The sequence below is a fragment of the Spinacia oleracea genome, chromosome 5, assembly GCF_020520425.1.
Source record: "Spinacia oleracea cultivar Varoflay chromosome 5, BTI_SOV_V1, whole genome shotgun sequence".
NCBI classification, from domain to species: Eukaryota; Viridiplantae; Streptophyta; class Magnoliopsida; order Caryophyllales; family Amaranthaceae; genus Spinacia; species Spinacia oleracea.
The window spans coordinates 16,183,083-16,209,892 of record NC_079491.1 but is presented as its reverse complement, the minus strand read 5'-3'; the positions used below and the strand labels follow the sequence as shown (position 1 = coordinate 16,209,892).

General features: G+C 35.3%; 1 protein-coding gene, 1 long non-coding RNA gene and 1 other non-coding gene across 10 annotated transcripts; 2 read left to right on the top strand and 1 right to left on the bottom strand.

Moving 5' to 3' along the window:
- The first annotated feature begins 5,241 nt into the window (after positions 1 to 5,241).
- On the top strand, positions 5,242 to 8,659 carry LOC110786022 (ubiquitin-conjugating enzyme E2 27). Its single transcript, XM_021990531.2, has 5 exons — positions 5,242 to 5,619; positions 6,285 to 6,333; positions 7,798 to 7,957; positions 8,109 to 8,198; positions 8,300 to 8,659. Exons 1-5 carry the CDS (start codon positions 5,442 to 5,444, stop codon positions 8,405 to 8,407), a joined length of 585 nt encoding a protein of 194 aa, XP_021846223.1. The 5' UTR covers positions 5,242 to 5,441; the 3' UTR covers positions 8,408 to 8,659.
- Positions 6,672 to 6,756, top strand: LOC130462290 (small nucleolar RNA R38). Its single transcript, XR_008922386.1, has one exon. It is a non-coding gene; the product is annotated as a small nucleolar RNA R38 (small nucleolar RNA).
- A 12,781-nt stretch (positions 8,660 to 21,440) lies between the features above and the next one.
- LOC130461572 (uncharacterized) lies at positions 21,441 to 25,959 on the bottom strand. 8 transcript variants are annotated; one of them, XR_008921766.1, is made up of 7 exons: positions 25,790 to 25,958; positions 25,632 to 25,703; positions 24,728 to 24,766; positions 24,579 to 24,633; positions 22,550 to 22,627; positions 21,748 to 21,858; positions 21,441 to 21,679 (listed from the first exon to the last, which is right to left on the bottom strand). It is a non-coding gene; the product is annotated as an uncharacterized lncRNA (long non-coding RNA). The 8 variants fall into 8 exon arrangements; XR_008921760.1 differs by lacking the exon at positions 24,579 to 24,633 and having other exon boundaries at positions 25,790 to 25,952; XR_008921764.1 differs by lacking the exon at positions 24,579 to 24,633 and having other exon boundaries at positions 22,594 to 22,627; positions 25,790 to 25,952.
- Positions 25,960 to 26,810: the final 851 nt, after the last annotated feature.

Genomic DNA, 26,810 nt, shown 5'->3' with positions numbered 1-26,810 from the left:
AACGACCCAAAATAATTGGTATTTGACCTTTAAAATATTGAGTACTCAAAATAATACGTTTTGACTTTAGGAAAAGTAATTTTCGAAAATCCTAAAGTTCCGCAATCGTAGTTTAAGGATTTACCACTTTGCACTATTAATTAATGCAAAGCAGCTCTCAAACTAGAGCTCTGCAAATACCACTTTGTAACACCCTAATAATTCCTTGCTTTTATAAAATCATTTTCCAACTTAAAATAAAGGAATTACTAAAGTATTACCGCCACCGTGATAACGGCTAAGGCTATTACCAGAATTACGCAGCGGAATTTAATGTCAACTAACTTTTAAAAACATAATAAATTTAATGTTGAGGCCTCCTACAATTTGGAACCATAATGGCCCAAAACCCAAAGTATAAGTAATTCAAATATTTCAAACATAATTAAAATAAAGTTAAACAAAATAGTTTCGAGGAACGAAAACATGCAACTCTCTCAATCATCCCAAGCCACATGATTTCGATCGTACTTGATCTACCAACCTGCTATATTAATCTACTCCCCAACAATGCAAGTGCAAATGATGGATCATCATAGGGTCATTAAGGCAAAGGCCATGACCGGAAACACACAAAGCACGTAGTCAGCAAAAGCTGAGTACTTACAAGCATAGAGTAATGAAACTAAGCATGCATCACTCACTAAATACTAATCAACATGCAAAAGCCATATAATAACAATTCAAACAATCATGAGATACAAGACTCGACTCTTGACTCGACTCTTGACTCACAATTTAATTAGAATAAGCTTCGAACGGGCCAAAAGAATAATCCACAAAGGGAAAAAGGTGATGGGAGCCAACCAAACACCAACTATAATAATAATAAAACCGGGCCATACCGAGTGTCGGGCCATACCGACGGAATTCCTGCGCATAATATAAATGAAACAACGTCTTGTATCATTAGTAGGAGTACGAGCTTTCCGGCAAGACTCCCCCCATTGTTCATACTCAAGGTATATACGTTCCAAGAGTTTTGAAGCTTGTTCCGGTTGCACTTTACGTTTATTAATATTTTAATAAGGCGAACTCAAGACTCGACAACATGCATACATACAATTAATAAACGACAACCAAAACAATCTTATTTTAATGCTTTAAGACTTGTGATCAACCAAGCAAGACACTTATGATATTACTACCATGTTCCTCCTCACCAAAGTGAGACTCCACATCATGCATATTAACATGAGGGTTGTGCCCTTGCACGACAAATCCTAATTCATTTCATACATAATATTCCCAACTGAACCCTACATGTGCGGTGGCTTACGTGAGCTAACCCTTCACATGTGGTAAAATAAATAGTACAACGAGGTACAAATAAATGGCTCAAAGTATGCTAGACATCCCGTACAATAACATACAATTAATTAATCCATCCCTTGCATGTGAATTGAACCATACATGCATAAATATTGAACAACATGATTGACAATGAAATCCATACTCAAAATAATCTCAACATGCTTGTTCAACAATTAATTCAATAAATCCGACATCACAAACACATGCTCGTTCACCAAAATAAACATGATTTCACATAATGTAATTCACATCATCAACAATCATGTAATGTCATTGACAAAAAGGTGTGGTCGCCCTAGACTTGTACGTACCTTGAATACCTAAGCGTAGGGGCCACTTTGCAATAACGAGCACTCAACTAGAGATCACCTCCTATCATCAAAATAATGAAACTTAAATTATTTCCATGTTCATTAAATTTCCAGCAACTTTATAAAATTTTAAAACTCCCTTTAGACTTTAGAATTCAATCGTTTTTCAATAATAAAGTCGTCTCAATTTACAAAATCAATCCTTAGTACAAAAACCTACTTTTTCCGCCTTTAAAATCAATAAAAATCAACACTTTAAACCTTTATTCAAATCTGAAAATATAATTGATTATCATAGTTAAAATCATCACCTAATTATGCTAATCAATTGACTCATTAGGTCTAGGTTAAAACCCTAACTTGAAAATCCCAATAACACTAGTTTAATATCATAAAAATCCATGCTTTATTAAATAAACAAATCTGAAAATTCATACTTTAATAATTAAAACAAACCTAATGAATCACAACACACAAATCCTCAAACCACGGTATTCATAACCGGTTCCCAGCATTTTAATTTCTCAAAACAATATTAATATAATAATTTAAAATACGGAATTTAAATAGAATAGGCAAGGAAGAAGAGAATTATACCAATCCGGCCTATAGCACGGAACAATCATGAATTAGGGTGATTGGGCGAAAAATTGAACAAGAACGAACACGAACAACACACACACACACACACACACACACACACACACACACACACGCACCAACAGTGTGTGGGTGTGCGCGCAGCGACGAGGGACGAGGCACAGGCGCGCGCTGCGCGAGGGAGAGGCAGCAGGGGCGCGCTGATGTGCGCGAGGAGGGAGCAAGGGGCGTGCTGCGTACGCGAGGGAGAGAGAGAGCAGGGGGCGCGCTGGTGCGAGGAAGAGGGGGCAAGGGGTGCGCTGGTGCGCGAGCAAGTGAGAGCAAGGGGCGCGTTGGGCGCGAGGAGAGGGAGAGGGGCGTGCGAGTGTGCGGGGAGTGAGGCCGAGGCACGAGAGCACGAGCAGTGTGCGGGGCGTGAGGCCGAGCGCACGAAGGGCACGAGCACGGGTGTGCGTGCGTGCGGACGAGAGGAGAGAGGGAGAGGAGTGAGGTGCAATAAATCAAAAAGGGGCTTTATGAAATTTTAGGGGTTTATTTAATGATGGGAAGTCCTATTTATAGGCTCCCTAATCCCTTGATGGGCTAGGCTTAGGATATTTAAGTTGGGCTTAGGAATTAAATGAATTGGGCTAGCTTAGGACTTGAATTAAATACTTTTGATTGGGCTCGTTTAATAAAACGAATTGGACCTTTTTATTTAAAACCCGAAGCTTTTAAAAATCATTTGCAACTCATTTAATTTCCCGACTCAAAAATTAAATTCGTTTCGTAATTAATTAAAATTAATAAATATTCTAATTAATTAAAATACATTAAATACATTTAAATATTATTTAAATGCTAATAAATCGTAAAATGCTTTATAAATATAATAAAATATATTTATAAATATTATAAAAATACGAGGTATTACAACCGGCCTTCGATGATGCTCTTGGTCTTTTCAACAGGACCGTGGATACCGACCTTATGCGTAGCCCTAGTGAGATCGCTGCCCCCACACTCATGAAGAAATTGGCAGACATATATTTCACGAAGGTTACTGCTAATGCGGTATCCGCTTACTCCTTATCTTCACGTCATGTTGCCTTATGGAAATCACAGCAGGGGGATCACTCCTCAGCTTGGTTGCGGGCAGTCCCCATCTCAGGTTTAGGCCAGACTATGAACGGTAAGACTTATCGTTCGGTTCTTTGCTATCGGTTGGGTATTCCGTTGTTCTCTGATTCGACGTCGTGTTCTGCTTGCTCTCGGGTTTTGGATGGGGACATTTATGGGGATCATGCCGTGTCTTGTGCTGGGATTGTGGGTATCAAACATCGACATAATGTTGTTCGTGATACCCTTTTGGATATTTGCTATCGGTCGGGGATTTCTGCTCGCAAGGAGGTTGATGTTGGGCTGACTAGTGAGGGTGATGGAGCTCTTCGTCCTGCAGATATATTGCTTTATTCATGGGATGGCGGTCTAGATGTGTGTGTTGACTTGACTGGGTCTTCCCCTATGACGCAATCGGGGTTGTCAGGCTTCGTTCCGGGTCGGGTTGTGGCGGTTGCAGCGCACCGGAAGCTGGATAAGTATGCGGCACGTTGTAGGGCTTTGGGTTACGGTTTCTTTCCTTTTTCCTTCTCTTCTCTTGGGGAATTAGATAAAGGGGCTGTTTCTTTGCTGAAGTGGGTCCAGGCGTACTCCAGGGCTCAAGACATTGGGGCACGGGCAGCTGCCCACATTTTCAGCAGGATCGGGTTCGTCATAGCTAGAGGAGTGGGGGCCCAGATTGTATCTCAGCTCCCCTCCAACTTCTTGTAGTTCACTTGATCTTTGTAGCTTGTTAAGCTTGTAACGTTTTGGTGTTTTCTCATAATAAAAATAATAATAATAATAATAATAATAATAATAATAATAATAATCTGATATGATCTGGTCTTGTCTATTGTGATCTGAACTTATTTTTCCTGGTGTGGTCTGATCTAATCTAGTCTGATCTGATATAAGGTAAACTAAACAGGGTCTTAGTCAAATAATTTTTGGATATTAGAAATCTAATCTATGTGGATAAACAAGGTTCAGCGCGTCTCCTGTGAGACCAGTCACACCATCAACTTGATGGTGTGACGAGCGCGAAACCAATAGCGTACATCCCCTAAAACTATAAAAAAAAAGTAACAGATCTAAACTAGAAGTAACATACCTAAACTAAAAAAGTACCTCCGCTAAAATTATAAAAAAAAGTAACATGTCTAAACTATAGAAGTAACATACCTAAACTAAAAATGTACCTCCCCTAAAACTATTCCGTATAAAAAAAAGTAACATGTCTAAACTATAGAAGTAACATACTTAAACTAAAAAATTACCTCATCTAAAATTATAAAAAAAAGTAACATGTATAAACTATAGAAGTAACATACCTAAATTAAAAAAAATACCTCCTCTAAAATTAATAAAAAAAAAAGGTAACATGTCTAAACTATAGAAGTAACATACCTAAACTAAGAAGGTATCTCCCCTGAAACTAATCCGTATTAAAAAAGTAACATGTATAAACTATAGAAGTAACATACCTAAACTAAAAAAAGTACTTCCTCTAAAATTATATAAAAAAAAGGTAATATGTCTAAACTATAGAAGTAACATGTCTAAACTAAGAAGGTATCTCCCCTAAAACTACTCCGTATAAAAAAAGTAACATCTATAAAATATAGAAGTAACATACCTAAACTAAAAAAAGTAACTTCTCTAAAATTATAAAAAAAAAGTAACATGTCTAAACTATAGAAGTAACATACCTAAATTCGCAAGTGTGAACTGGTCTCACCGTCCGTCAGATGATGGTGAGGACAGTCTCATATAAGAATTTGGGAACAAGGTTAAGATAATTTATCACATACAAGTTCAAATAAGAGATGCTATAAATCAACGGCGTAGAATTGTCGATTTCGAATGTCGAGAGGGTCCCATAACCTAACGAAACTCTTCCAATGCCCTTTTTCGTGCTACAAAACCCATCATCACTTCATCTTCCCTCTCTTCACCAGTATCACCACACTACTCAAACAACCGTAAACTAACAGCAAGGTATCCATCCAACCTTCTCAATATAGGGTTTCTCAATCATCGTCAAACCCTATAATATTTTCTCCAAAACCCTAGAAATCGAAACTCTGACCAATTACAATGGTGGATTTTTCTAGAGTACAGAAGGAGCTCCAAGAATGCAATAAGGATGTCAAAATTTCGGGCATAAGTGTTAAGCCTAAAGCCGATTCTCTCTCGCATCTCATTGGAACTATTCCTGGTCCTGTTGATTCTCCTTATGAAGGCGGTACCTTCTTAATCGACATCGTTTTGCTTGGTATTTTCCCTAATTCAATTCCTTTCTAATATTCTACTAATTAGTATCTCTAATGGCGGTTTTTGATTTTATTTGATGGTTTTGATTTGTGCTGCACAATCGTGAGTTATTATGTTTCATTAATGCTTAAAGTTTCTAATTTTAGCTTATTTAGTATATTGTTTTCCTTAATTTTGAGTATGAAGTTACTCTGATTAAATATCGCGTTAATTGGTGTTATTAATATTTAATTAATGCTTAAAGATTCTAATTTTAGCTTATTTAGTGTATTGTTTTTCTTGATTTTAAGTATGAAGTTACACTGATTGCTGTTTGGTTAACAGTGGCATCTTATTTCGTGGAATTGGTAGGAGAAGATAGTCTCCACTCTCTACTTGATATTTTTTTTCCATATCGTGGATTTAATTGCGCCTGTAAATATGGAATTATGCTATTTTGTTTGATTACCCTAAGATTATCATGTGCGCTCATGCTAAATTTTGAGAATGGGAGAAATGCTCACAGTGTGATGTCTTCCGAAGATGGTTGTTATTATGTTCTATCATCCTTAAGAATTGGCTTCCATTGTTAATGGGGAAGAATACTTAATCGTTTGATCCGAATGGTATGAGAACCAGTGTTGTATAAATTTACTGATATTACCAATGCTGTTTTCTTTCTTACAGATGGATACCCTTTTGAGCCACCCAAGATGAAATTCCTGACTAAAGTTTGGTAAGGCATATTTGATCACCCTTTCCATTTTCTGTTCATTCCACATTGTATCTCATACAAGAGGCATACTTCTGTCTATCATCTTGGGTAAAGTGCTAAGAAGAGTACAACTGCGTAAATGGAGGCATATGTCAGAAGTAGGATCTTATTGAATTAGTTAGATCTTGTTCAATGGAGCTGATTTTTGTGTGATATGGGTTTCAAAAGCTTCGTGATTGCGAATTTAGTTAGTTTGCTGCAGCAGTGCAAGATTTTTCTTCAGTTATTTAAGTTCTAGTCATAATGACTCATAAACCTTCTGTTAGCATAGTTTTGTCCTAGTGCTCTCTTGAAGTGTATTATACAGATGATGAGAAAATTAGAATTACTTCAGTTATCCCTGTCTGATGCTTCTGTGCTGATCCTTCATGCTCTAATGTATACTCGGTATAATGCACTGCCGAACGAAACTTTGCTACTGTTCTAAATTTTTAAGGCTCTAGGAAAATTTCCTTACGACTTGTCTTTGGTTAAACCTATATATGTGAATTCCTCAATCCTGATATGTGTAGCTTTCCCGTGGATTCATTGGGCTCTGAGCTAATCGTAACACCGTGGTTTGTGAGGAACTTCGTAGTTTATCTTTGAGCCTAATGCAAAGAAACCTTTTTTTAGGGGGATTAGAGAGATACATCTGGTACTTTTTTCAAATTTTTTAGGAGGCTTCTATAAAATTGGAAGTGAATGGTTTAACAGTTCGTCAAGTCTGTTGGAGTTTTACTCTTTCTTGGATAATTTTTTACTGGGTATGGTTAACCAACCCTTTATGTGCCTTTTCTTGTACCTTTTCACTTATACATGCAAAAGCTTCCGCATCCAAATATCCTTTCAATTTTATGCCTCGGCAAACTTGTACCCTCTCAATTTTATGTGCAAGTCTTAAGGTTCGTAAGAGGGTGAAGGTTTTTGTGGTCAGGTTATTATTTTGTGTTAACTGTGCAGTATGCACTGATAGTAAATTTGCAAGTTTGAAAGTCTACTATGCTTGGGAGGTTTCTTATTCTGTACAGAAGTGGTAAGACAGGGAAATCCCAACCTCCATATTAGAGCATTTATTGATTAGATATGTTGGCTCTTAGGCAGCACCGGATTCTGGTGATATTGTGGTTTTCTTCCTAAAAAGTGTGGGAGAAACTTCTGTTAACATGTCATAAGATAGTGGCTTAGGATGTCTTCCTTGTTTCATTTTATTCTCTTGGTTTGAGCCTTCTAGGGGCTTCTTAGGGCATTGTTTGATTGATGTTTAGTTAGATGGGCTCATGGGCATCCAATTTCTCATCCTTTCTCTCCTTACTCCTTAGGAGGATTTCTTGTGCACTGATTTTTGATTTTTTTTCTTTGTTGGAAGTTTATACGTATTAAAAACATTATGTGCTACTCTCAGGAGATTACAAGCTTAATATGTATTCATGCATTATATTGAAGGCATCCTAATATTAGCAGTCAGAGTGGGGCCATCTGCCTGGATATCTTGAAAGACCAGTGGAGTCCTGCACTTACTCTGAAGACAGCACTTGTCTCTATACAAGCACTACTTTCTGCACCAGAGCCAGATGATCCTCAGGATGCTGTCGTTGCTCAACAGGTTACTTTTCTGCTAATGTACAATTTGTTTTGAAACTCACAAGTCCAAGAACAACACCTTGCTGCCCCTTTTCCTATTTGTAGTTCGTGTATGCTTCACTTAATTCTGTGGTACATTTATTTAATCATACTTTTTAATCTATGTGGTGCAGTACCTTCGAGATTACCAGACCTTTGTAGGCACTGCCCGTTATTGGACAGAAGCTTTTGCCAAGACTTCTTCTCATGGGATGGATGAGAAGGTAGATAAATCAACTTCATACATTTTATACTCTTCCTTGTTTGAGTAAACCACATATTTTCCCACTTTTATGATGTCATAGGGAAGTTTAATATCATGCAGGTACAGAGGCTAGTTGAAATGGGCTTTCCTGAAGCATTGACGAGGAGTACCTTGGAAGTTGTTGGTGGGGATGAAACTCTTGCCCTTGAAAAGCTTTGCTCAAACTAGAATCGTCGCAAGTTCCTTTTTGTTGCAGATTCACTCTCTGAAGGTCTTGATTAAGCTAAATTATGAACTCCATGTCTATTACATAGCTAATATGTCTATTCCATCATTAGTCAACTGCTATCTAAAATTCTCTTTTTGATATTTTGTTGCTATTGATGCCGGGCTCCTTCTAATGCAAAAGGAGTTACAAATGCTAGTTGTTCAATAGAGTTTCTTAAAGAATGAATGAGAAAGTCTTTTGGCTTCTTTGCATCTCCTTTTCAACGTCCCTTCCACACATTTGAGAACTGTTTCCTTTCTTTATAAGTCAACGTTGTATGATAAGGATGAATGAAGGTGTAAATAAAACTAGAGGTGGTGGAATGAAGATAATATCTGAGATTGCCCAGCTTGTTCTGGCATTTTTGAATTATGAAGCCCCGAGGAGGCAAGAATATCTTGCGGCATTTCTATCGACTCTTCCCCCCCGCCCCCTGTTATCAAATTTCTACACAGTTACACACTGGAAATGCACTTTATTATAATTTCAATTTATTGCAACTTGGGGAACTTATTATGGTGGTTGATATGGTTTCAGTTACATATAACTGCTTTAGTATTTGAACATCTATGTATTTAGTTTTGTAGTTTTGTAGGGACTGCTGGGCCAGTTTGGTACGTAGCTTGTTGTTATTGTTTGCTTGGACTATGTTATAAGTTTGGGTTTTGGTAGATTCTTTGAGACAGTCCTTATTGGTTTGAGATCGGGTGTTTCTACCGTCTTATGTGTCTGGAAAAGGGGTTTGAGGTTGTTTTCTTTGGGTTATTGACTTTATAGAAGACAATATGTTAACTCAGCTGCATTGAGAATGTATGTGTACTATTTCATTAGTTGAAATTATGGTTTGTAGTGAAAGGATAAGATAAAGGAAGTAAAGATATTGGGGAAGAGAAGTGAAGAGAAGAGAAGAGAATACAAGTGTTGATTATTGTGAATTGTAATACCCATACGAGTAAGAAGGAAAGAGGATGAGGAATTTGTAGACACAGACATATGTATATGTATGGGATACCCAGATGTATGTATATGTATATGTATGGAAAAGGTGAGCAGCAGATTTGCGGTTGTTATTGAATTAGGATGGGGTAGTGCAGTCTGACATTAAAATCAAAGCGAGAACAAGCATATTCTTCAGCATGAAAAGATTTGCAGAGTACATCGTTGAGGAGAATGACTGCCAGATCATTTAGCATGGGAAAAAAAAAGTTGAGGATCATTCCGAAGTAAGTAGTCAGTTTTATTTTTCAGATTTTACCCTGCTTGCTTAATTAATGATGCTTTATATTTTTATCAAGTTTCTCGTGCTTATAGTTGTGATGATCTTGGTTAAAGTTTTTAAGTTTTTAATTTATTGTCCTATGATCAAGATAAGTTTTCACTTTGGTAATTGCCCTGTTTCTGAGATACAAATTCTTATGTAGGTACCAGTAAATGTCCCTTGTTTCTTAATTTTAGCAAAATTGCTGTCTAATTTTTCATGGTAATTGGAGAATGTAGTGTTAGGTTAGTTTGAGCTATATTATATTGATGTGCCCTTTGAAGATGGTGTTGTTTATGTTTCAGATATCTCTGGAGTAAAACAAGTGTTTGGTAAATTCTTAATTGATTGGTGTGACTGATGTTCTTCCTCTTTACAGATGCGTAGTCTTCTTCCACAAAGTCACCAGAGGTTAATTATGGCTTTTTATTATCACTTGAGCTTATTTCTTCATGCGTTTGGATATAATGAGTCTGAAGCTGGAGAGGCTTTCGCTCCTTCCATTTTCTCGTTTCAGATGCAGATTTAGTTGCTACTATGGTCTATGTTACCTACAATAATGTGACATAACAGTTCAACTTTTTATGCCGTTTTATTTTCTGTGGACAATGTGGTTCTCCTTGGTGCTTGGATTCCGTCTTACGCTACTGGTTTGCTTTGAATTCAGCCTCCATCGCATCATAGAAGATGTCAAATTGTCAATGGTCAAGTAAATTACAATTTACCTAACTCATTCGACAAGAATCGTATGGTCAATCTGATAGAATCTTGTTATTTCTCGATATAGTCCATGCTTATCAAATGTCACAGATTAGTTGTCACTACGTTAAGCACTAAGGCTAAAAGCTACAGAAAGCTAAGAAATTTAAGAAATGCTTGTTTGTGTGTTGATTAATGTCATTTGATTGCTGTTTCTGAAGTATTTATATCCTTATTCGAGGCGGTTAATAGCGGTTCAAAAGAGAGAGAAAGAGATAACCCTTGTAACTGCCTGAATTAGAGGGAGAGAGGTGGCCACGTCAGCCTGAATGTTCCTATAACTGGCGCTAGCTTTTGCTCCTTTCTGGGCTCCGCTTTTCCATTGGGCTTCTCCTCGTTGGGTTGTTTCTCTCTTAGTCTGGACTTGTACCTTGACTGGGCCGATCTGGAACATTGACCCTTTACAACTTTAGGGCCTTTGCTCTACCATATACCCTTGTTAAGGGTTGGTCATAAAATGTGTACAGCAAATGCCCCCCCTAATTTGATAAGGAGCATATCGTACTTATCCAAATTACCCCTTAGTGAAAAAGGGTAATATGACTCGAACAGGATGCGGGTTGTGTGATTCCCACATCTGACTCTGAAAGTTTTTTTAAGAGTTACATCTTGATTTGGTTGTATACTGATATATGCATATTATATAGTGTTTTTACCCTTGTCCCTTAGTACTTTTCTATGTTAAATAAGCTCTTAGGAGCCATTTTTAGTACTGATGTGCGTTGTATAGTGTGCTTTGAGTTTTCAGGTTGTTTGAAGGGAAATTAGCCTTTTTAGGCTCGTTTCACGATATTATGGGCCACTACACGATCCCGAGTATGTTCGAGATGATCATTGTCAACTATTGGGAGCCTAGAATGTTCTATATATTTGAGCCCCAAGAGTTAGACTCGTTGATTGGGATGAAGAATGACGTGCCAAGCCGGTCGCCCTGCGACCTGTGGGCGAAGGGAGGCCAATCGGGCGAGCAAAAGAGAGAAATACTCAAATTAGCACGCGCCCGATCGGGCGCCATGGGCACTGGGCTCGTCGACATCTCCAAGGGTAGTTGGCTGCCCGTCGGGCGATAAATAATCATTCGACACGCGCCCGATCGGGCGCCCGTCGCCCGGTGCCTATCTGGCGCCTGCGCTGAAGCCTGTAGTGAGGATTTTTTATTGAGCCGTTCGCCCGATCGGGCGACGACAACCTAATGGGCGTGTTTTAGCTTTATTCTTCCGGTTTTATTCTAATTTTGGGCAAGACTATAAATATTAGGCCCTTAGTTATTTATAAGGTGATCTTATTTTGAGCATACTTAGTTTATTGGCACTTAGTTTTATTCTCTCAACTTATTCCAAACACTTTTATTATTTCATTCAAAGTTTGAAGCTTTCATTCAATCTTCCGTTCTTCAATTAGGTATTAATTCATTCCTTTTTTTTTTTATTTTTTATTCTAGTTTAATCATGTTTCCATTAAATATGTGTGCTTTGTTTATTTCAATTATGCATGAGTAGTCTTAATCCAGGGTTTCGGGAATCCATGAACTAATATGAAGGGATGATTGGTTATTGTTAATTGTTGGCATTCTTAGTTGATTTCCTGTTGATTGATTTCATATACCAAGCGATCAGATTTGCGCAGGTTTAATTGTATTAGTCTAGGAATATCAAGTAGAAATTCGCGAGATGCAATTTGATGTTTAGGTTAGTTTCAATAGGAAGGATTGAGTTTAATAAATTGCGAGAGCCTGTTAATTCCAATTCTATGATTAATATCGATTCGAGAGAGCATGCTAGACTGATTAATTGCTTTATTCACTGTTAGTGATTGTCTATCATCCCCGATTATTGTTCATTGGTGAACCTATACCCTAAACCTTTTTTAATTGATTTTTCCTTTTTAAACTATTGCCATAGTTTAATATTCAAACCAAACCAATTTCTTGTTTCCTGATAGTCTAGACCTTAGTTTTAATAATAGGAAAAACGCAGTTTCCCTGTGGATTCGATCCTGACTTCCCTTACTACCTGGTTAGTGGAAATAGGTATATCTTTGATTAGGTGATACGACTTTGGCCTATCATATACCAACGATGACTCTTTGATTTTGGTTGTTGATTTTGAATGTCTTTCAAAGGGTTTTACAACGGTAGGCTCGCGAAAAGTGGAGCTTCCTCTATTCCATGTTCCAGAAAAACGAGACTGGTTAAGAAATTCATCAAGATCTGGCTCTTTCGCTCTGCGGGAGTCTCCGGTGCTTTGACTAGTTGGTCCTCCCTTGCTGTTCGGAAACGTGTGGTTCCTATAGACTGGTTCACCTCTCCGGGACCAAATTGGTCGATTTCTTCTACATCGTCCTCGAGGATACGCCAAGGCACAATGCCACTGTAACACCCTAATAATTCCTTGCTTTTATAAAACCATTTTCCAACCTAAAATAAAGGAATTAATAAGATATTACCGCCACCGTGATAACAGTTAAGGCTATTACCAGGGTTTTTAGGTAGTAATTGATAAAATATTTCTCCTAGCTTGGCAGTAAGTGAAAAAGTGGCTCATAAGGTAGGTATTAATTGACAAATTTTCCGGAATATATTCAGAATAAATAAAAAACGTACATAATTACTCTTAGTTATATATTCCTTATTTTATTTCCATCAAGGGAAAAAAAGTCATTTCCTTCAATTTTATTCCAATCCCTAATATCAACCCTCTTTGGTATTAAATTCATGGAAATATAGAGGCAAATATTACCAATCACATTCCCACCCTTTGATCTTGATCCCCCACAGACAAACAAGGTACTTCAAGGAGTTGAAATTAAAAACTCCATAAAATCCCCATTCAATTCTCACCCTCGTGTTCCCACAAAACAAACACCCCTAGGAGTAAGGGAAAATTTGTGTATTTTCAAGAGAAATTTAAGAGGGGAAATATCTCAAAGATAATTTCAACAATTAGAATGCATGCAAATTGAAATACTTAATAAATGCTTTTGAATTAAAAGAAAAAGAAAACATTTTCTCTCTCATGCCCATCTCCCACAAATGAATTATTTTTCAAATTCTAAAGCGATAATTATTTAGGAAGAGAGGAAAATAATTCTTTTCCACAACTTAAATAACACATTGAAAATGTTGATGCGGGAATTGTGCAAAAAGGAAAATGATACAAACCAAAAGAACAACGGATGTAAAATATATATGTGGAGGAGAAATGGAGGTATAATTGGTAGATTATTTTTTATTAATCGTTAGTCTTTAACGTATACTCCATAAGTATAACATGTGTGAATCGAAGTTGAAATATTTTGATACTTCATAATTCGAAAGTTAAACATAAGAATTTTGGCGAAATATTACTAAAATTATTCAAATAATCCATCAAGAAGAATTGCTACGTTATTATTTTCTTTTCCGAGATTTCTTTTTGGAGAAAAAGTGAGTAAATTTTGAGACATGACATACAAAATAATTAACATAGTGGAATATAGTGAAAGAATAACATTTGAGAATTCGTAAAATTTAAAGTATATTGCATAATAGTACCTTTAACGTCAATTGAAAATTAAGGATTTTAAGAACTTAAATTCAAGAAAAAAAACTAACAAACATTAGTCAAAACATATTGATCTTATTGTACATTGTGCAAACTCACATATTATCGTACAAGGAGCTTATTTTTCTAATGGAACATTCCTAAATATTTTTAAGTAAAGTAATGAACAAAACAAGTACATGTTAACAAAAAAATAAAGTTATTTAACTTCTCTAATAATTTGTGTTTTTTTAATTAACTTCTAATTTGCATTTTCCCACTGCCTTTTATTTTATATATGAGGGGAACGTAAAGGTGAATTGACTCCACAACCTTTTGTTTTCTGTGAAGAGAGATAAAGGGGAAAGGAGGTAAAGGAGCATTTACTCCATTGATTTTTATTTTTTATGAGGGGGTGGTAAAGGGCAAAGGAGGTAAAGGTGCATTTACCCTACTGCCTTTTATTTTATGTAAGGAGGGGGTAAAAGGCAAATGAGGCACAGGTGCATTTGCTCCATTGTCTTTTATTTCTTTTGGGGAGGAGGTAAATGGCAAAGGAGGCAAAGGGCCAGAGATGTGAGTTGAAGGATTTGATCCCGAAGTAGGAGAATTGCTGCTTTTTGTCTTACCATCCTCCAACGGAAGAAGTCTACGAACATTCATTTCCGCCAACTTGATGTTCTTGGGAGGAGGATGTAAAGGGCTTGGGATGTAAGTTGGAGGATTTGATCCTGAAGGAGGGGAATGTTCATATTTTGACTTACCATCCCCTGCTGGAATAAGTACACGAACATTTCTTTTCATCATCTTGATGTTCTTGTGACGAGGATGCAAAGGGCTTGGGATGTAAGTTGAAGGACTTGATCCTGAAAAAGGGGAATAGTCGATTTTCTGATTAATGTTATTTATCATCCTACTATCTCCATGTTGTATAAGACTACTAAAACTAATTAATAGCAAAACCATGATAATTAGTGTCTTGGTTTTTGTAGGGAGACCCATTTTTTGAAGTTGTGCTTCCATATATATTATTATATATGATAGTTAATTTTAATAATTGATTTTTACTCCATAGTATATATATATTTAACTCTATATTTAAATTTTGCATGTAAAATCTATTGATTTGATGAATATATGTGGCCCTGGTATAATAAGATACTTAATTAACGTATTACCACACATTAATAATAGTTAATGTCAAAATTAACCATTCAAAATTTTTATTTTTATTACAAGAATATGGTTAACACTATTATAGCTTAAAGGGGGAAGTCATTTAAAATATTGAATCTTACTACGAGTACTATTTCTCCAATTTATGTCTTTCTTCATATACGAAGTATTTGATGTTTTATCAAACATAATGGAAAAGAGTTTAATTGTGAGAATCTTATCACACAAACACAAACACACACACAACACACACAATTCATTCCTTATCGTTATTACTCAATTTCAATCCATTCTTTATTTTATAATTCGCTTTAATAAATGCTTTCATTAATCATGTTTGTTTTGGTGAATTAAATATGTGTAACTAGTCTATTTTCTAGGATTTAGGGGATCCATGAATGCATGATTGAGATTGGAATTGATTTGATTATTGATTATTGATTATAATTTCTATAGCTTGTTTTAATTGTTCATCAATTCTGTTCGGCCGGACTATTTTGATTGAGTTTGATGAATCTTAGATTATGCGCCGAGAGGTATAAATCTGATGTTCATGATATGTGGCTATTAGATAGGAATTATTTCTAATAAATTGCGAGAGCCTGCTAGTTGTTTTTCCTAAGAAATTCATAAGATTCGAGAGATGCATGTTTTCCTAGTTATGGTTATTGATTTATTGTTATTGTCCGTTGTCCAATCATGTTCTGCATTTGTGGTGAACCTTTGCCCTAGATTATTTTGATATTGGTATTTTTCCTATTTCATTATTGTCGTAGTTATAATCATGCAAATCAACCCCTTTATTATTACCAATAGTCTAGAACTGTTGATTAGCAGTAGAAAGAACATTGTTTCCCCGTGGATACAATCCCTACTTCCCTTGCTATATTTTTAGTTGGTAAATATTGGTTTATCTTTGATAGGAGTGCGATTTAGCCTGTCAGAGTTGATCTTGTATTTGTTGTTAATAGGCTGAGGAAATTCCAGAGCTCAGCCTGTATAGTCAGTGTAGCCAGTGGAGGTGCTTCCAAGGAATTGTAAAATCACTAAAATGGTGTGTGCTTCATCACTTGTTTTCTTTTGTGAGATACAATTGGTGTCCACTGTATATTTCTCTTTGGTTTTAAGGGAATTACTTTGGAGCATCAGCCTCGTTGATGGCCATAGAAGCCTTCTATGGCTTGGTATAGTTGGAGTTGAGTATTTTGTTACTAGATTTTCTTAAACCTATTAGCTCAAATGGTAGATCACTATGCACATGCATAGGGGATGTAGGTTCGATTCCTACATAGATTTTCTATGAAAGTATATTAAAAAGAAACTCAAAAGTAAATCAAAGAAACTCATAAGTAAATCATAATAAATCAAAAGTAAATGAAAATATTTATGGACTACATGTATAATTAGCATTTATAAAGTTGCTTTTAAGAGGAAAGCATAAAATACAAAGTAAATGAAAAAAACCCTATAAGTAAATGGAATTGTTCCAAAGGTAAGTTAGAATTGTTTTTCACTTTCAATGTCATCAATTGATTCAAAGATAATGATCTTTTATCTCTTTGCTCCAAATTTGGTTGACATAAAGCTTATCAACTGGAAGTTGTAAGTATTCAGTTTCAAGCTCCCTGCAATTACATATGGCAAATACAAAACATATCTAAAATACCAGAAGCATTTGGGTGTGACATACTGACATTAATGCTCTTCTTTGCTTTGTGGAACCGGTAGACAACATTGTTGGGGAATGGGATCCACTTGAGCGGACTAGTCAGGCTCTCAGGTTTACTCCATGTTCCAACACCATCCTTGATCATATTTGATGCTGGTAAATCAAAATATTTCTAAAGGATGGACAAAGAAGTAAATAATATAAACTCAAAATTAAATCATAATAATACAAAAGTAAAACAAATTATTCTAAAGTATACACAAAAAAGTAAGTAATATTAACTCAAAAGTAGATACTATAAACTCAAAAGTAAATAAACTAAACTAAAAAGTAAATTTGAAAAAACTCAAAAGTAAATTATTATCAACTCTAAAAACATGATGTCCTATGATCCTATCTATATTATCATAAAATAACATCATTTTGGACATGACATGACCGCTTAGTTTGAAGTTTGGTTTCAAGGATAGTATATAAGGTCAAAGTAAAGGTTTTCCGATCAAAAGTAAATAAAATAATACAGAAGGTAAAGACGAACCTATGTGGGATTCGAACCCGCATCATTTGTGCATTTTCACAATGCTCTACCAATTGAGCTAGTAGGCTAGTTAAATACAATTTAAGTAAAAACTAAACAAAGTAAATCAAAATAATTCACCTAACCTAGTTACACCTCCACTGACCAAGTACAGCAGAACCAACCCCATAACAGTTGCACCCATTATACAAAAAGAACTAATAACCCTCAACAACCCCCCCCCCAAGTCAACTGTAAGGAAAAAAAATCCTAAAAATCAAATCATAATTGATGATGATTCAGTGCTACAAGCTGCATCAAATAGAAATCACACAAGGAACTTAACCATAAGGCCCTTGTTGCTGCTTTAATAATCTCAACCTTGTGTCACACAAGCAGCATTCGAGAAAGCTAATCAATAGGCCGAGAAGTGACCAACAGAAAAATGACCAACATCCTCATCAGCAGCTAAAGTGAGATCTTACACTATCATCTTCAGCCAAATTCAAGAAGATAAGGTGGGTATTTGTTTAATGCATTCTGCGGTGTAATACCAGATACGCACCCTGCAAATAGGTACAATAGAATGTGCAAGCATTTGTGACTGTGAAAGTGCAGGTGTTGACCGGGAATATGAAGAGTTCATGGTTGATGGAAAAAATGTCGGTTGATACTTGGGTATGTGAGTTTGAGAAGTAAGGTGCTGAGGCAAATATGTTGATGGAAACTGTGGCTGCATCTACAGCTATTCTGAGACCTGTCTAGTGTAATAACAACAATTTTGATGTCATTGTATTCTTGATTCCCATCCCGCGTTGGGAAAATGGATTATTTGCAACCTCTGTTGATGTCCATCCATTCTGCAAATTTAAGTAAACCATGCCATTTCCTCTAAAAACTGGAATGCTAAAAAAAATCAACATTTGAAAACCCCGAATTTAGATATTAAAATCGCAAACAATGTAACAAATTTATAAATTTAAAAGCATAAATCAATTCAAATACTAGTTCAATTAAACATTAATTCAACCAAAACAAAACTGAAACCCTAAAAACTTAATCAAATTTCGATTCAAATTAAAAATTAAATCCAACAAATCGAACAAAATAATACCTGAAGTTCAATTATTACCTGCGCAAATTGAGAGAGATGAAATCACAAGAAGGTCAAGCAATATCAAATCGCAGGAACACCGAAAATTGAAGACATTGAAGAAGATGAAGTCAAATCAAGAGGATTTGCAGGAAGAGAGAGAAAACGAAAGGAAGAGAGAGAAAGAAAGAATACTGAAAATCGGGAAAGAGGAGATGTCATTCACATTGACAAAATTACCCATCTGCCCTTATTATTTTGATTTGTTCGGGTAAGACGAGGGTTGTTGATTGAATTAATCTAAGGGTTGAGATTAGTTCTCAGTTCTCATCGTAAGGGGTGGTTCTCACCAGATCCCGGATATATTAGATTAGGCCACATGCATGCACGGATATGTGAAAATTATTATTTGACCATCTTTTTTATAAAATATTTTAACTCAAATTTTTATCACTTAAATCTATTGCGTAATTAATAAATCTCGAGCGTACTCATTTTATCACATACAATTAGTTAGTGACCCGGGGGATGCCCCAGATTTTATTGTTTTTGTTATTTGTTCTTTGTCCGGTTAATGATTGCTTTCCTTGCAAAACTTTTTGTATTTGTTTTATTTAATTTTGTTGCCATATTACCTTATTTCCTTTAAATATATGAGAGTCTTCAGAATAGTTCATATGTTCAGATACTTTATTTTTTTTTTCAAGTCTTACTTGATTAGTACTCCGTATAAAACTTTGTTTTTTCTAATTCACCTATAAACATATATAAGAAATTTATTAAAGTATCAATTATTATAAATTGAATAACAAAAAATAAATTTGCGTATGATCTGAGTCACTAAGAAAGATTAAGTAAATTTTTTTATAATATGTGGTCACCCAAATTCGAAGTATATATATAACTGGTATTAAGGTTTTAATATTTATAAGAATGACTTTTGTCTTTTTTCATTACTTTAAAGTCATACATTATATCATTGTAGAGATGGTTATAACTTCACATTATGAATAAGAGGTCATGGGTTCGAACATTGATACTAACATTTTTTGTGATAATAAAATTGAATAATGCATGTGTGCGCGCGCATGACATGACACATCGTCATTTCACTTGCCAAATCACAGTGACATGTGGCTACGTGACATTCCTTGCCTTGGAGATTTAATAATATTATAGATTTTTTTTTGATAGCACAATAACAACAATCACACCGTCATTCCCTTCCTTGCTTTATTGGCAAGAATACGAGTTGGGGCCACCACCGACCTACCAACCTTAACACACACTACATAGTCTAGGGAAGAGGCTAGGGATACAATATCAGCTATAACATGATGAATCTGAGTATCCGCCATCATCGGGCGCCTAAGAGCTTGGGCAGCTTCCTGGCAATCTGTCTTAATCAAGATGTTCCTGGATAGACACGCTGTGATTTTCAACCCTTCCCAAATCGCTAAACATTCTGCCTGGAGAGCAGAAGTGGTACACACCCTTAGTGATCCTCGGATGTGGCTTTCCGTACTTTTCTCCCCTTGCCACCCCACCGCCGTTCCCCATTCTGATTTTTTCCTTGTTTTTATTCCCTTCCAAGCTGCATCCATAATTATAGTAAGATGTTCCGACAAGATAGGCTTCCCGATTACCCACGCCACCTTCAAAGTGTACGAGTTTCCAGAATCGCGCCTCGGACTTTGAGTATCTCCATTGATAAGATCCGCCACCTTCGACCAATTCTCTTTTCCTTCTTTTACTAGAGCTAATATCCCTACAAGTGAGCACTGCACATTTCTAAACACGAATTCATTCCTATGAAGCCAAAGAGCCAATAGGGTGGAAATGAATTCCACCACTTTCGATTCATCCTTTTTGTCCTCCTTGAAAAAGAAACACATGAACTTTTTCAACCAATCTCCAATGCTTATGGTGGCAGTCGTCCGAGGATCAATCCCTAAACTACCTGCCCTCCAAATATGGCTACTGATCGTACAATCTCGAAACAAGTGACAATTTGTTTCTCTTTCCATTCCACACATCGGACATGTATCTTCTACCTATTTGATTCTCTTCTTAATATTTACCCGAGTGGCCATAGCCTTGTTGATTACTTTCCAGCATAAAAGCTTCCATTTCGGCGCCACCTTCCTCTTCCATAGAGCCGCCCAGAAAGGACAACTCTCGCTTACCTCTTCATGCTGGATAAGGTGCCAATATGCGGTCTTTAAGGAGAACTCCCCATTCTTTGAAGCTCCCCAGCAGAACCCATCGTGTTCTCCATCGTTTGGTAACTTTGAAGAAAAAATTGCTTCCACCGACTCCGTGGTGAACTCCCTCCAGATTAGACCGCAATCTCCTCCTACGTATTATACGAAATATATATATATATATATATATATATATATATATATATATATATATATATATATATATATATATATATATATATATATATATATATATATATATATCACTACTACAAATCCCGCGTTTTAGCGACGCCTTTTAGGCCTTTTTTCGACAGCCAAAGGCGTCGAGAAATTTACCCTCGACGCCTACACATGTGCGTCGTCAAAATGTTAGTCGATATTTCTCGACGCCTTTTTGTGTCAATAGAGTAGACGCTTTTTATCGTCTCTCTTCAGTTTAGGCGTCGATATTCTCGACGCTTTAAGGCGTCTAGAAATTTTGTTTTCGCATCGAGAATGTCAAATGACCCGCCTCATCCAAATTCACCTATGTAATATTCTTGACGCTTAAAGGCGTCGGGAAATTTGTGTTCCCTGGAAATTTTATTTAATTCAGCCTAATTTTTTGTATAATATTTTTTCCACCTATATAAATGCAAAAATAAATATATAAATAAACTTTATTCATCAATGAAACCTGGGTTCTGAATAATTGGTATCCAATCAATTATGTAACATTGAAATTGCCTTATACAAATGTAGAAGTACATAATTAAAATCCATCGTACACGATAATGTTACTAATTAACCAAAATTACATTAATTAACCAAAATCCATAGTACATGATAATGTTACTAACCAAATTCCATCGTATATAAATGTTACTAACTAAATATTCCAAAAGATCATCAAAAATACAAATTGTATCTACTAAACAGAATAACTAAAACCTAGAAAAACTAGGATCTATAATAGTGGTAGTAGTAGCTTATATGAAACTCAAGTGGGTCTTTTCCTTCATTCTCATCTTGCTCCTTATCACGTTGGACGATCTGAAAAGAAAAAAACAAAATGAAGTATAGAGAGAAAGGAAGAGAGAGATGTAGATAGAGTTACATACCAATAGGAAAATGGAAGTAGACATGGTCAAACAGAGAAGCGGTTTCCTTCCATACTCATCCAAAAGTTCACACAAGAGCGGAAGTACATGAATAATTTGAAGCCAGGAAACCTGCAAAGTAAAATGTTATATCAAAATAACATAATTCCATTCCCAACACTGCTTATAGAAACAACTTATTCAGCCAAGAACATGCTGGAAATGGACAAACCCTCAATTTATTCAGTCAAAACCACAAAATCAGTACACCAAACCCCGAAAATCAAATCTGCAGCCAACGGAATTTAATTCAAAAGCAAAGAATCCATATCAAGCATCATTTTAAGAGGGAAATGGGGGAGAGAAATCTGTGCAAGTATAATAGAATATAATTTTAATCAAATTAAACTATATCTTGCTAAAACATAATCCATGTTAATATCTGCACCAGGTCCCCACCAAAGTTTGTCTTTAGAACTAATAAAGGAGCATGGATGTGGCCCAACCAAAATCTATTAAATTCTTTAGGTATAAACTACTTGAGGTAAAATTTACCACAACCTGAAACCTAACAGCTATTGTCTACTGCTGGTTGAAAGTTAGACTATTTTCATATATTGTACAACATGCAACTAAGATGCATCAAAAACTCCAACATCCAATAACAGATAAAAACCAGTTACTTTGTTAAATAAAAGTTAGAATCATAACACCAGTATGAAAACTTATTTGGCATAGGAAATGAGAAATTCAAACTTTTCCTTCTTCTAAAAGAAGTCATGTTAACAACTTCTTCGGCAAATTTCTTGAAGGAATAATAAACCTCATGCTGCACTTTTTGTGAATTAGAAACTCCGGAAAACTAACTTTTTGTCAGATTTAATTGGGCTTAAGAGAACACCTGAAAATTGCAAAATGAAATACAATATCAACTCAAATTCTGTAATAAGTATGTAAATTTTAGAACCTAAATCACACATGATTGAATGGCATGAGAATTCTCAAAGAGGTCAAACAACACATGGTACTCAAAGAAGAGAAAAATGAAAGAAAACATGTAAAACTCAACAGGACTGAAGTTGCTAATACTCAACCAAGACTGAAGAAGGTGCAACAAACCTAAATAAAAGTAATTTGTAGGTGATAAATCACTAAAGCTTATACTAATAGCATCTAAAATAACAAATGAGTTGCTTTTGTGCAGCTTGAGTCATAACAGGATGCGAGGCTCTCTCAAGTCTGCGAAGAACAGAGGTAAAGAAGGGAAAAGATATAGAAAACGGGAAATTAGAAAGACTAAAAATTTACAGGCTATAATTTCATAACAAATTAAGTAAACCAAGCTATTGACTACCTCTTACAAGCAACGCGACTGCTCAAAGACGGTACCAGGCCCTAGACAAGCAATTAAGGCCAATAGTTTGAAGTCCCCTTGGGGTAGAGGCACCTTCATTCGAGAAACATAAAGGTACAATAACACCTAACTAAGTTCTTGACAGAAAGCAATTCGAAAAGGTTGAAAAGTGAACTTATCAGTTGTAGTTTGGCATACCCGCCCTCTTTAATCACCTAATTGAATATGCTCTTGTAAACACCTAATACAAGCACTTTTTAGCAAATCAGTCATTCTTTCTAGGAATTCAAAAAGATTCAAGTTTTATATAGAAATATCAAATGCTTGACCAGAGGGGTGAAGTAATGGTATTAAGATAACACACACACACTTATGAAACGGCACCCCCAATAATTTACTATTACTACTACTGGAATCTTCTTTAACCCCTTTTGATTCCATTATAACATTCAATTAGATAGTTAATGATAAAAGGCCAAATATAAATATGAAGGCCTAGATAAATTACCAATACCAATCTAGATAGTTAATGATAATAAGTCCTACATAAATTAGATACTCAAAATTTACAAAAAGAGTGCAACTTTGTGAGATTTATATAACTCAGGAATGGTGTTTTATTATATGGAATAGACTATCTCTTCCCAGACATTGTTTCATAAAATGGTTGAGTAGTTCAAACAGACTGCAAACAACTCTTATGGTCGGTAATGTTTGTTTACTGATGGTCTAATGATTTAAGAAGTTTGACAGAAATATGGACTAGTAACAGGCTAACACAAAGTAGTAAGAAAATCACCTTTCCGGCAGCACCAGACACACAGAGACAAATACCTAATATCCTTTATGAGGAGATCCAACCTCATAGAAACCAGTATTTTGATCATCTTCTAAAAAAATATGGACATGGATTGCAACATTATTAGCCTTTAAGGGAAACATGGTTATCGGATCAAACTAGAAGAGGGCAAAGTTGCTTAGTAGTAATATGTTTTATAACCAATGAAGTATTAGCGATAGTTTTTTTTTTGGTAAATAAGATATATTTATTACCAAAAGGTAGAAACCACACAATATTCAACCAACGAAACAAGAAGCAAAGGGCGCACAAACCCGCAACCCAAGCTAAAACGCAAAGCAAAAAACAACAGTCAAAACTACAAACAAGCCATCCGCAGCTACAACAAAGACGCAGCAGCAGCAGCAGCAAAGAGTAGCAGCAGAACCTAGCAAAGAAAGCAGCAGTGCAACCAGAAAAGAAGCAAAGCACCAGAACCACGCTTCAGCAAACAGGACAGCAACAACAATAGAGAAGCACAGACCAGAACTTGCAACAGAGTGAGGCTGAAGTATTAGCGATAGTTGATGACAAGGATACTTCATATTATTATGTATTTCCGGATATTAGGCTTATGATACTTCTACCATTATATATAAGATAATACCTACATTTTTAACAAAACAAAAATTAAAGAAACAAGAGGAAGAGATAATGTACCTAATTGCCACACAATAGCAAATCTCGCCAAAAAAGTCTCAAATGTTGCAAAGTACTGGTCATTTACACGCATTTTCACACACTAATGAAAGATATGCAATTCTAAAAACTCAAAAGTATCGTCTAAAAGAGGGCATGAAGCTAAATACCCTTGATAAGATGGTTAAAGCATATATCTCCAGCTATACCTGAAATTTGCAAAATAAAAATGACAAATAACAGGTCTGCCTGTATATATCTAAAATAAGCACGTAAACATGACCACTTGAATCCTATATAAAGGGCTTAAGAGATACAATTGAGAAAGGCAGACATGTAATAATTCTATTCAAGCAGGAATCTGAAATTTAGCTAACTAGTAAAACAAAGAATGTGATCCCAGAAAAAAAATGAAGGATCAAGCCACAAAAGATTTTGTAGCATAACATGTAAAACCCAAACGAAAAAATATTAAAATTCAAGTATACAATGAAAATACTCCATGTAACATCTGCATTTTATTATTTTTATGTACTCAAAAGTCAGAATGATCCCTGAGAAGTATATTTTTATGACCTAACTTATTTCATAACTTCATATCAACCCCACACAGCCACACATATATGCTAAAATACATGAAAAATTATCATTAAGTTTGTATCCAGCAAAAACAAGTCAAAAAAGCTAAGAGAAAGGATGCCATCAATTCCCATGATACCCTTAAAATGGATTCACTACATTAGATATTACACCAAAAACCTAAATCAGATGTCCAATGCTCAAATCATCTAACGAATTAAATATGTTACATTCGACCAAAAACAAAATAAAATTCCATTATGAAAACCCTGAATCAAAATCTAAGTTATAGACCAAAAATTCCTAATTGACATATAGTTAGGGGTGTTCAAAATCTGAAACTATGCTCAATTAAACGTAGATGCCACACAGGTACAGAAGTAAAGAAAATTGACAAAGTATAGAAGATTTATCATTTCAGCAATTGACATAAGAGAGAATATAGAAACTAACGCATAAAACCAAAGAATTCTGAACTGGATAGAAATTTCATACCTTAAAATCGAGATGGAATTTTCGGCAAAGAATTTTGTTTTGTTAGATCGATCTGGAACAAAAATTCATTAACTAGAACAAGATATGGAACAAAAATTATAACTTGAGGAAATAACCTAACATCTCAACAAATTCAGAACATGGGAGACAATTAATACCTCAAAATGTTTGAATTTTGTTTACAGCTTGTTGTAATTCTTATAATTGCGGCAAATTCTTCGAGCGCGGAGTAGATCGAGAACTTTTGAGGCTGAGAAGGGAGAGAGTTGTTGGGGGTTAGGGTTGAGAGAAAAGTAGAAGATGGATTAAGAAAGAGAAAGAGGAGTGGGGCGGGTTTCTTTTCCTTGGCCATGTGCAGAGCAGGTGGTATTTGGCTGAATTGTCGACGCCAGAAGTAGACGACAATTAGGTGGACATCAAATGGCGTCGAAAAAACACGGATACTGCAATCTTAGCCTAACGCTAGGTGTCGAGGCCTAGGCGTCGAGGTAACACACATTTTGTAGTAGTGTATATATATATATATATATATATATATATATATATATATATATATATATATATATATATATATATATATATATATATATATATATATATATATTATTTTTAATATGTCAATTTGACCAAAATATTGAGTAATAATATTTTCTATTATTGATAAGACTATTTGACTAAAATATTACAAAATTGTATAATAATGTCATATTCCATAATCCTGTAATTTTTTCCATATATAAACATCTATACAAAAGGAGAGAAAATGAAAAAAGGGGAATAAAGTAGATATATATTTTTTAGGAAAGAGTTTTTGGAGGGAAAATTTTGCACCATAAAGTGACATGTTTTATTCATGGTGTATGTTTGACATGTATCATTCCTGATGTCTGTTTTATTTTGATGTGTTTATTAAAATTATTATGAAAAACTTATCAAATTGATGTCGGTAGTATATATATTTTGCTTGAATAATGTGATTTTAAGTCACGATTCTCTTTTAAAATCACATGGTTACGTTGATTCAAAAAATGGTTACTATATATTAAAAATTTGGTGTTTAATTTATTATAATCACTATATGAACAATAAAGGTCTTTCTGTATAGAAAATGGGTGCTAGAATAAATTGTTGGCTTTGGGTCCACAACAATATTATTGTGGACACACTAATTCTTAAATA